The following is a 12,171-nucleotide window of genomic DNA, read 5'->3' as shown; positions in this document are numbered from 1 at the left end:
GAAATCTTCTTGCATTTTCTTATCTTCATGTATTCACTAGGCCAATGGGCTCCAGTGGAGGTATTGTATTGGTGTGACCTTGCAGAGCCATGAGTACAAAGCAAAAGTCTTCTGGATAATGCCGGAAGAACAGACAGTCCTGTCTACCAACACACTTTTTGAGTTGTGAAATGTGAGCAGTTTGTGCTTCCAGCGAATGAGGTTTTCGTGCTTCTTTTCTTGCTTTTAAAGTATCCCTATTAGAGCCATCTGAACACTTCAAAACCCCTCTTGTAAAACATCATAATAAGTTCATTTGATACTCCATCTCATGTTTCCAATGTGAAGACTTCCAAGTTTTCCTAAGAGGTGGATGTGTGCTATAGAGCAACAAAAATACCTGGATATTTGAAAGGACACTCATGTATGTCACATTGACAATGACACGTTTTTAAGTTTTGTGGTAAAAATTCCTCCAAAGCTGGTGCAGAAAGACACTGTTACTTGATACTTTATTGGAGTGAAGGTGATGGAGAGTGTCTTGAAGGTTGCTGCATCTATTACTGCAACCATTCTGTGGTTTTAATGGTCTTAACACTGTTTATTTTACTTCCTTAAGTCGTATACATTGAGTCTTGGCAATCTTATGCAAGTGAAGAAGTTGCCTTTTCACAATAAGGCAGCTGATGAGAGCAAAGACAATCCTAGAAGGGAAATGAAGTGGATGGTGGAAGAAGGGATTACAGGAGACCATTTTCCCTTCTATCTTTGCTCCTGCAATCCTCTGGATTTTTACCCCCTGTTGGAGTCGGTTAGAGGATGTAGTCTCGAGCAGGGGTGACCTGCCTTTGCTCTCTCATTCATGTGTGTAATGAAGGCCTGTGTCTGAATAATCCCATTAGGTGGTCAGATTAAAACCTGAGCTGATATTTGAGACTGTGCCCGACGAAGCTTTAGAAATTTTAAAGCTTTGCCATCAGCCCAGGGAGAAAGGGTGCAGAGGAAGAGCATCAGAGGAAACTGACTGTGATTTTTAGGTCTTTGCTTTTGAATTGTTAATGTGGAATTGTTATTACAGGACAGAGGAAGACCTCTGAAGTGTCTTTACTTTTTCCATTTCTGTCCTTTCCACCATAGTAATGCACAGTATAATGGTTTTAATTGAACAGTTTAGTGCAGCAAAGTAAAAATCATTTCTTGTTGTAAAAAATGTGTCCCTATTAGTGGTCATGATGGCTGTGTGAATGGCAGCCCATAGATTTACCATTTCTAAGGCACTTTTAGGGTTATTAACAGAAACCTTTAACGTGATTATATACTGTCTGTTATAATAGTGTGATTAATACCATACCAAATGGTTTCCAGGATTTAAATAGCTACAGTTTTTCATGTTATCCATTGCCTCAAAAAATAACATGAAATACTATGTGAATATATATCTATTGTTTCATGTTCTTGGTGTTGCCTTTGTATGGTAGTAACCTCCTATAATGAAAAAGAAAAGCAAAGTCTGAAATGTGTCACTGTGAAGCTGTGACATGCTGGCAATAAATATTACATGTTATATTCAATGTTATATTTCTTACATGCAAGTGGTTTGTCCTATGTGAACAGGAAGCGCCCCCTTTCTTCTCTGCTGCATTGTTTTCCTCTTTTGTGGCCTTCTTGATACCGTTTCTGTAGTAAATGGTTTAATTCTTTGTTGTTGCAGCCTCCCACCTTTCTATTGAGGATTCAGCATTTTCAATTGAAGTTAAACGTACCACTGCTCAGCACGTTGAGACAAGCACGTGCCTTGTTTGATCATCCTTCAGATAGAAGTCTCTCCACTTTGTACAATTAATTTTACTATTCTTTTTTTCAAGTGAAGATATTTATGCAAGGGACATGGTTTTCAGCGCTTGCTTTTTACTGTAAACAACAACTGTGTTGCTCATGAGCAGTGTTCATTTTGCCTGTGGATAGGGCTGCCTGCTCTCTGAAATGGTGGAACGGATGACTCGATTTACCTCCAGATATGGTCATTTCTGTTTCTGAATTTAAAAATCGTATTAATGTATTTGCACGACAGATTTGACATCTTAGTTACTGTTTGTCTCTAGCCGGCCATTAGTCCTCACCACTGTGTTCTAGATCAGAACACGTCTCTGACACAATCGTTTTCTATCTATCTATACTGAATGCTGGAATGCCGAATAGAAATCCATAGTGTAGCTCGCCTCTCTTGATGCATGGGAGCTGTGTATGCTTGGCTACTGATGATCTGGCTGTGCTCTTTCATGTTATTAACGTAACATTCCAGATAGACGTGGCTGTATGTCAATGTGAATTTCATGCTGGATTATTTGTACAATATTTCTTTTTAGCATTTACTTTGACTTCTGTGAAACCTACAAAGCTGAATGTATTAACCTAAGGCTCCATTTATACATTTCTTCACGGCTTATTTATTAAATATTTTCATTTTCCTCGCTAACAGAGATGCAGTGATGGTCAGTGCATGCTAGAAAGGTTCACTCATTATAATATCTGGAGTTGTTTTACTCCTTAATGGTTGTGTGATGTCCTGGCTGTTTATTTCATGTGTGGAACTGCATGTGATTTCTAGTTCCTGAGCCTTGCCACTCTCAGGAAGGGCTCCTTTGGGAAATGGGCTGTTTTGTGTTGGGGCTGGTGGTCCTTCCTTTCCCCTTTGCTTTTCCATCCTTGTTTCCCTTACTTCATCTTTCCTAAAAAAAAAAATAAAAAAAAAGACTGCACCTGCACAAATGCACCTCCTCCCACCAGAGCACTGACACACTCCCTTCCATCTGTCTTTTCCTACCCAGAATTCCCTAACAACCCGCCACCTGGGGATGACCTCCCGCAGGAGCAGCACAATGCAGGTGCCGCCATCGGGGGTGCTGTGGGGGGAGTCGTCTTGTTGACCGTGGCAGCCATACTGCTCTTCGTATTCCTGCGCCGCCGCCAGCGCACTTTCAAAGGTGACTACAGCACCAAGAAACATGTGTTTGGAAATGGGTATAGTAAGGCTGGCGGCCTGCCTGCCCACCCACCCATGCCCAAAAATCATCAGTACCCGGACGACTCAGATGACGAAAAGAAACCCGCACAGATCAGTGGCCCCGGAGGTTTTGAAGCAAGTGACCATGATTTTGACACCGAGCAAGAGGACCTGAAGAGGCCCTATTTCACTGTGGATGAAGGAGAGAGTCGAGAATATGATGAGCGGACTCTGGCCTTCAAGTATGAACCTGAATCTGAGATAGCTGACGATATGATCTCTCAAACCGATGGCTCCGTCATTTCTAAGAAAGAGTGGTATGTGTAGTGGCATGCAACAACCAAACCAAACAACCCTTTGTCCCCCACCTGCATTCCACTGCACCCTTCACCTCCATCACGACCCCACCCTTCCATTTGTCAAACTGCTCTGTTCACAGTCCTGTTACTCCTTTGGTCAACCTAGTACCCCCTTCCCCTTGTCTTTTCCTTTATCAGACTCCATTTAACTAAACGCATTAAATGAATCAAGTGTCTATTTAAAGTGCTAGCAACATTAACTTCTCAAAACGACAGCATTGGTATCAGATCCATCAGGTGAATGGGCAAACAGTACAACCTAAGATCTGTAAATGGACTTGTTGGCACTGATCTACGAGGCCAGGGAGGGGGTTGCTTAATTAATACTGGTGTAATATTCTTTTTTGTGTAATTTTCATGTTCTAAATGTATTAAATGTATAAAAAGAGACTGCAGGCTGAGGTTTTGCAAGGTACATTTATGAAAGTCATACACTGGATGTGAAATTTGTTTTGTTTTGTTCTCTCCATTACCATTGCTGTTTTGTTACTTTTATATATTTTTTGTATGTTTTTTTAAGTGATTTTAAAAGAGAGTGTCTTGCATAATTACAAATGGAATTCTAAATGTTTGTAATTTTGTGGTCAAATCTTTCAGAGAAAGAGAAAAACACACCTACGGGACCTGTATCATTTCCCTGTTTCATGCTGTGGGGCTAGTATTGATGAAATTAATAATTTTTGTATTGTTACAGCATTTATTACAGACATAACAATGCTGTTTTCCAAAGACATGGTAGTTAATTTTTAACCCCTATGTTTCAACGCTTGATTGATATCGTATCCGAGTGGGAGTGTGCTTAGCATTGTTGACTTGATATTGGGGCTTGACGGATAAAGACAGCTAAAGAGCAAAATTTTTCCACCTAAATTTCACTTTCAACTTTTAATGATTTTTTACATCCATGAATCAGATGAACACAAGAGAGAAGGGCTGCAGTTGCTTCATACACAACAATCACGGTCACGTCCAAAAAGAGATTTGGTGTCCACAGAAACCTTCAGTAATCCTCTGACAGGTCACTTGAATTGAAGAGTTATATACCTGTGTGCAGGAATTCTGTTTACCACTAATTAAAGTCTTGTTTTCCTTTTTTTTTTTTTTATTGTCCTAATTATATTTTATCCAAACCTACTTTTGTCAGATGGATGTCAGACAACTGTGTGCAGGACTTTCCAATAATGACGGTGTTCGCTCATACCGCTGTGACATGATTCTAAAGCCTCTTTGTTTTCAACCATGGACAAAAACATACAGATAGGAGGAAAAGGTCCAGACCGGCTTTTTAATTTCTGTCAGCAGAAAAAAAAACATTTAAATATGGAAAGAAAATCATGTTGGTGACCATGGTAGAGTTAAATACTGTAAGTTGCCTGCTGCATTCATGATATTTTCATTTCAACCCTTCTTTTAATTCTGAAATGAGTATCTGTAGAATTTTTGGGAAACCTTAACTTCCCAATAGCGTTACAATGACTGCGTGTGAAGGCATTATATTTATCTGGCATTTCAAATCACTGTTCACAGTTGCCAGTGGATGCTACTGTAACAAAGCAAAGTAATTATGTTGCTCCTCAGCATTAACATCCATTAAAAATTGCATTTGCTTCAAGTAAAAGTTATGAACTAACAAATGAAACAAAGAGGAGTAAAGGGTAAATCTGTGCATATAAACAACATATCTGACTGGTTCTGAACAATATAAATACTATAATAATCCTTATGCATGTTTTTTTTTTGTGTTGGAGTGGATGTGTATCTGTTGCATTTTTTTTCTGTAACAAATTCAGTGCATTTGTGTTACTTTTCAGCTGAAAGGACAACAGTTTGTCTATGTTGTCAGTATTCACAGACATTTGGGTTTATGGGCACATTGAATCTCACAACAATACTGCAGTTGAGATACAAAAAAATGCAACAAAAAAAAATGCAAAAGAAAAAATAAATAAATAAAAAACCTAAGATCTCCTTTGGAGCAGATCTCTCTGCCTGCTGGAAATGTGAATGTTTTACAGTCCATGCTTGTCTGCTGGATGTTATTAGATGAGCATGTTAATCATGGCCCTCAATTTATATTGTATTTTTAAACAAAATCATAACAATGAGAAATAATTCTCATTAAAATTTATTTTTGTTTTATTTTTTATTGATTTCAGGCCTGGCCATTTTGTTTGTTTTGGTTTTCTTTACTTCAGTTTGAGGACAATGCATTAGGTTTTCAAAAAGAACATTTCCGAGGAAGTGCAAAAGCAAATGAGTCTATTCTTCATGTACTGATCAACTGCTTCTCTATTCAAGCGATTACAATAGCTTGTATCTCAGCATTCTCGAAAGAAATGTGTGAATAGTATAATTTTTATTTTCTTTTATTCTTGCTTTCAGTGCCTATAAAAGCCAGGAGACATGCTGTAGTCTGAACAGTTGCTGCTCCGTCATTTAAGTTATTCATGCTATAGAATAAAAACATACTATTGAAATATGACGTGGACTGTGAACCTGAAATCAGACATATGATGGCTCTTTCTGTACAGTGACTTTTAGATACTGGAGATCCTAATGTACTCCAGCTGTAGCACAATACAAACAATCAATCTGTACCTGATCTTTTAATCAAGTGATCATTCAAAAAACTGCATTGATCACAATTTTAAAGTTTAATGATGGCTGCATGGTGATACAGCACTTTCTTTCCTGTCAATATTGGATAGTCAAAGTCCTATAAAGATACAACTTTTTCAACACATTACCTACTTTTCTAAGCACAACATTTGAAAACCTGATCTGGTAATTAGATTTAACTTGAATAAAAATATAACTGTTGCCTCAAGCATATATCAACTCTGCCCCATTTCAAAGCACAAGTTTAAGGTTTCATTTCACTTTAATTCTGCATCCATTGTGAAACCACTGCCACTTGCTTCTCAGAGATTTTGGAGAAAGAAAAAAATCTTTCAGATTTGAAAGTCTTTGTTCTGGTAGGTATAAACATTGTCTTTATGTTGTCGGGTTGTTACTAGTTTCTATTTTGTAATACTGACTGTAACCTCATTCCATCCTAATCTACTTTTTGTATTCAGTATGTTCCACATTCCACTGTAAATACTGTACATAAGGTTGAGATTATAGTCAGGATTTATTTAGGGACAGCTGTGTAGGGACTCTTAACTTCATGTAAAATACATATTGTGACTGCAAAAATAGAGACTCAATGATGGCTAGATGAAGTTGAGGCATAGCTTTTTTTCAAATGTCCCACCTAAAAATGCTCCTCCAATTCATTTTAATATGCCACTAGCAGCTTCACTGTCATGCTAAGGGGTGATGCATACAGTTTTTCAATTTAATGTTGTTGAAAGAAAATCAAAAGAGAGAAAAATGTCTGTATGCAGCCATGTGAATGTATATTTCTGAGGGTGTTACAAATATGAAAAAAAAAACTTGTTCAATTGTGATGACCCAGTGAAGTAACTTGTATTTGTTTTAAACATTAAATGAGTTCAATAGTCAACAATGTTCTGTCCGAGTTCACTGATTGGATAGATGTGTGTTATCTGATTGGGTATTGTTTATTACTGGAACACATTTCTTACGAGTATGCATTGACTTGGTTAATTGCAGTTCTTTTCCAATATATTTTTTCAGTAATGTATCCCTATCGTGTCATGCAGATGCACATGGATTTATTTTTCAGCTTCACCGCTTTCTGTGAGCCTGTTGGACATACAAGGTTTGTTCTTCAATAAACATTTCTCCAGTTTTAATGGATATAGACCTTGTTTGGATGGGATAAATAAATACAAATATATTTTACTCAAATCACCAAAACACACAGGGTTTGTTTAGGCATCCAACCATGACACAGCCACGGTCAGTATTCAACTCGTCATTGCCAAGGCTAGAGGTGGCTGCAGAGGTAATGTAAGATGAATCTCTCTACATGCAGCCATTATTATCCCCATTCCTCATTTCTCATTGTATCTGAGTGAAACAAAGCCAATATTAAAAACATTATTATGAGAAATCGTATAGTATGGATCTTATAGTGTGTATGTTGCTGCAAATCCCTTTACAATTCTTTATATAATTTTAGTATAGTATAGTAGTTAAGTGTAGTGGAGAATAATATAATGTAGTATAACATGATATACTTAGTGTAGCATAATTAAGTAGTACTGTATAGTATAATATGGTATAGTGACACTTATTTTAGCATAGCACTAGATACTGTCTATAAAAGAATAAAATGTAATTGACATACTGAAGCTTCTGTGGTGTGTTCCTGAATTGGAGAGCAAAGCCTGTCAGGCAGATGTTGATATTGAGTTCAGTGCTTAATGAAGCTACGGTGATATGATAAGAGAGGCCTATTGCAGAGCCAGACATATCTGACTCTGGGACTCAAGTGCAGACATCTGCACCGTGCACATTAAGAACAGCCCAGAGTTTGCAGCTGTCGCCATCCATTTGCTAAAAGACCCCTTTGTAGCCCAAGGGGCTTTGATGCACATAGGCTTTTAACATGCATGGCCATCTAGTTTTATCCCCTCCTCACAGAACTGCGAGTGGAATTCTACAAAATTTCCTCTATCAAAATATTCCTAGAATGACATATAGCCACATTTTTTTGTTTTAAAATATTTCCTAATATTCCATAAATCAAACAGCAAGCATGACACTCAACAGCATAGATACATAGATATGTAGCATATTGTTCAATATCTGAGTTTATATGTTAAATAAATATCCAAATATAGCATATGTATATAAACATACAGTAGACTGTATATATATATATATATATATATATATATATATATATATATATACACACACACACACACACACACACACACACACACACACACACACACCCTGTACAAACACACTATATTTTTTATATACATGTACATTTGATATTTTATTGCCTGCACACAAGTTTAATTGCCTCTATTAGTTGTGTTGGACTAATTGAACCATTAAAGGCCAAAAGTCTCAAAAGAATGACAAACGTCAGATCATTTAAATGTATTTTCAAACAGGTGACACAAGTATTGGACCTGCTCCTTGTCTCTCTCTCTCTCTCTCTCTCTCTCTCTCTCTCTCTCTCTCTCTCTCTCTCTCTCTCACTCTCACTCTCACTCTCACTCTCACTCTCACTCTCACTCTCACTCTCACTCTCACTCTCACTCTCACTCTCTGTCTCTGTCTCCTATACAGTTAGACTTAAGGCTCAGCAATTCCCAGAACATTCGTCCAAAAGCTTTGAGGGTCGCGATTTTCCTATGGGTACCATTCTTACACAAAGTCATTTACAAACATGGACCTTTATTGGGTGAAAGACTTGTTTTTTTGTTTGTTTGACTGATTGATTTCTTCTTTGGATCATGCTGGAATGTCGGTCTTGTCTTGGAAAGTTCACAATTTTTAAAAATCTTTATCTTTTTTAGTTTATGTGTTTCATTTTTGATCTGTGGGGTCTCAGTCTCCTCTTCCTGGATTTTCTTATATATATAACAACACTTAAACACGGCCTGCAGCTCTTTGAGGCCGTGTTTAACCAAAGCAACCATTTTCAGCTCAGTCCATAGTGAGTAGCAGTCACTATGGCAGTGCTACTAACTGATTGCTAGTCTTTTCATCCATGTTAAGTGTCGTGGCTTACTATGCTAGTGTGATCGAATTACAGCTAAGGTTGATGAAAATGTCTATATTTTCAATTTATTCTCTCATAAAGCACGGGATAAAGTAACATTTTGACCTGATGATGAAAAGTTGACTGTTGATCCAAAAGGGAAAATGAATGGGTGTACTGAATGAATATGTCGGTCAAACTGAAACTCTGGACCTGAATGGATCCACTGACTGACGAGCACTCCCTAAAACTGATGATTAAAACAAGACGTCTGTCATTTTCTATAGAACAACAATTCAGAGTGTTATCAAACTCCTTAAGTGATCACAGTGTGTGCATGCTCAAATTATTTTCTACTGTTAGAAATTTGTATTCAGAACTCTGCTTTGTTCATATTTTGCAGTTTAATCTATCTTTAATTAATTTGCTTGGCAGTAAGCAAAGATGTTCATGATATGTAAAATAGACATGGCAAAAAATGAAACAAAATCAGGAACAAGAATTTCTCACAACTCTGGTATAATGTTGCTGTAGCTAACAAAGTAAATCCAGACAGTAATATAAGAGAAAGCAAATTTTACCAGCTGTGTCCAGTAATATCCTTTACCTAATATTAAAGTAATGTTGATAAAAACAAAGAGGTCATGGTAGATCTTTGTGAAAAGAAAGTCAAATAGACTCAACTGGACTCAGGAAGATGCTCGAATAACTGAAGACACCTTTTGGTTAAGAGGGAAAGCATCTGCAAGCTTTTCCTACAAGTTCAATTGATTTTAGTTAACACAGAAAGAAACCAAAGGTAATTATCCTTTCATCTTTCATTTTTGAAAATTTTTATTTATTAACATTTTTTTCTTTGGTTTGATTTTTTTTTTAGAAAACTATAAAAGTGGAATTATGGTACTTCTGGAGTAGTATGTTTGCTGCAAAACTGGATCTGACAAAACAGTCTATTTTATTGGTTTTGCAAAACACAGTGTTACATTGCTGCTCCTGATAATAATCATAAAAAAAGATAGCTGATTACAGCTTGTGCTTATTATGGTTGTTTTTTTCTACATTTATACCATTTTCCCTGGTCAGCTAATCAATGTCCTAAAATGACTCGTTTTGCGTCAGACTCCTTCCTGCTGTCAACGTATCTGTGGCAGAAAAGTGGTGCTCATGTTCCAAACTATTTTGGCTTCACAACGCTGCAGCTGACTGCGTGTTTGCACAGAAAAATGACATAATATTTTAAATATAAGGTATAAAGTAGTATGAACCAAGCACTTTGTTTTATGTGGAACAGAACTATGTAAATAATAAGCACTAAAAATGCAGGCTGAGTTTTCATTTCAAGTCATTTAGACATGGTGATAAAAATGAGCTTAGCCGAGTTCTCAGCAAACAAATATGCCTTGTCTTTCACATCCTTTATTCCAATACTTGAATAAAAGCAATCTAAGACACATAACGAAGAATGGCTTTCCTCTCAAGTGAATCTGTCAGAACTGAGCACATCCAAATTTATTTGATGTTTGGTCCAGCAAATACTGAAATCAGTCATAAAGCATAAATATAAAACATAACAGACTGCATAGAGCATCCACACAATGAGAAGGCTGCATGGAAAGTTAACAACCACAGAATGAGCTTTTCCCATTTAAAGCTTTTTTTTTTTTTTGTACATCTGCTCATCCACACCCCATATTTAGGTTTAAGTTATTGGAGGAGTCTAGGGTTGCGCCGGGTACTCTTTTCAGACGAGTATCCGATAAAGTTTTTGACGAGTATGAGCATGACACGAGTAAAACTCATCAATACTCGTGTCTGGATGCTGAAGAATCCTCATAACCAGCGGTCCCCAACCTTTTTTTGCGCCACTGACCGGTTTCATCGAAGAAAAACATTTTGCGGAACGGTCTTCATTTGCTTGATAATCGTTAATGACACCAGGACAGCTGTAGTCTAATAATAAATTATCCCCAGTGGTTTTATGTAACATGCAGGTTTTATGTAAATTTGGCCCATTGAGGGACCCGTAGGCTGCAGTGACACGTCACTGCGTACCTGCGCCACTAGTCAAAAGCAGAGTGACTGACAACAGAGATGGACGCGACACAGGAGAGCGAGGCAAGCCCATTCGGACATTTGGGACGAAACTTTATTTTTCACGGGTCTATAGCAGGGGCAGTGGCTCAGCGGTAGAGCAATTGTCTTGAAGACGGATCGCCCAGCCGTAGGTAGTTTGAGTCCCGCTTCCGCCAACACATCCATTGTAGCATTAAAAATCTTTCCTTCTTGCTGTATTCTATTGATTAGTCATGAACTAAAATTTTGTAATGTCCTAGAATTCAAATTCTTTATTTGGGGGCCTTTAGCAGGTATGAGATTAAAATGCGATTAATTACATTAGTTAATTACAAATCCTGTAATGAATTAGATTAATTTTTTTAATCGCCTGGACAGCACTATTAAAAACTCGATTCAAATGACTGCATTTGTGAGGTTTATTTTGAAATATAGCAATTTACAATCTGTGCATTCAATTTAAGAGAAATACTGATCATTTCCAATAAAAGGGTGAAGAAGTATCAAAAACAGAAGGTTGATAATCTGCCTTGACTTTAATCCAGAACACCGCACAGTTGTTGGTGTTTAATTTAGGGGTATCGGGGTAAACTGTCACGTGACCGAGACCTGTCAGGCGGGACAGACACATGCATTCGTCTGTGCGTCATTCTGCCCAGACGTCACTTTTCAAAATAAAACGTCCTTAGACTGCTAATCAATAAAAAAAAAAGAAAGAAAGCCAAACGTTCGGCGCCACCCAGTACCTAATGTCCCCCAAGGTGTTTGGGGACCACTGATTTAGACAGATGTAACAGAATATCTGCAGCTGAAAGTTTGCTGCTGCTGTTACACACACACACATGCACACACACACATGCACACACACACACACACACACACACACACACACACACACACATGCTCTTTCTCTTTATCTCTTTCTCTCTCGCTCTAAAAATTAAAACATTAAAAAGAAAAAGAAGAAAAAAAATAAAAAGTTGTGTTGAGTGTGACAATTATTGTTCATGCCTACTTTGTAGTTCATAATTTCCTATTGCATGCATTGTATTCAAATTTGAGGCTGTTCTGTAAATAGTTTTAAAATAAACAATAAATATAGCAACTTCTGATCAATCCATATC

General features: G+C 37.3%; 1 protein-coding gene across 4 annotated transcripts in view; it reads left to right on the top strand.

The window, feature by feature from the left end:
• The window catches only part of nectin1b (nectin cell adhesion molecule 1b), a 156,124-nt gene that overhangs the window by 67,288 nt on the left and 76,665 nt on the right, over positions 1–12,171 (top strand). The window contains exon 6 of one of the 4 annotated variants that reach the window (XM_068317709.1): positions 2,808–7,091. The exons of the other annotated variants lie outside the window; for them this stretch is intronic. Within the exon in view, the coding sequence (XP_068173810.1) occupies positions 2,808–3,310 (503 nt within the window). The 3' untranslated portion in view covers positions 3,311–7,091. Of the gene's footprint in view, positions 1–2,807; positions 7,092–12,171 lie in introns of those variants that run through there. 4 annotated transcript variants of the gene reach the window in all.

The sequence above is a fragment of the Antennarius striatus genome, chromosome 6 (assembly GCF_040054535.1).
Source record: "Antennarius striatus isolate MH-2024 chromosome 6, ASM4005453v1, whole genome shotgun sequence".
In the NCBI taxonomy this organism is placed as follows: Eukaryota; Metazoa; Chordata; class Actinopteri; order Lophiiformes; family Antennariidae; genus Antennarius; species Antennarius striatus.
Note: the sequence above shows the minus strand (reverse complement) of the source record. Positions and strands in the feature narration are given on the sequence as shown.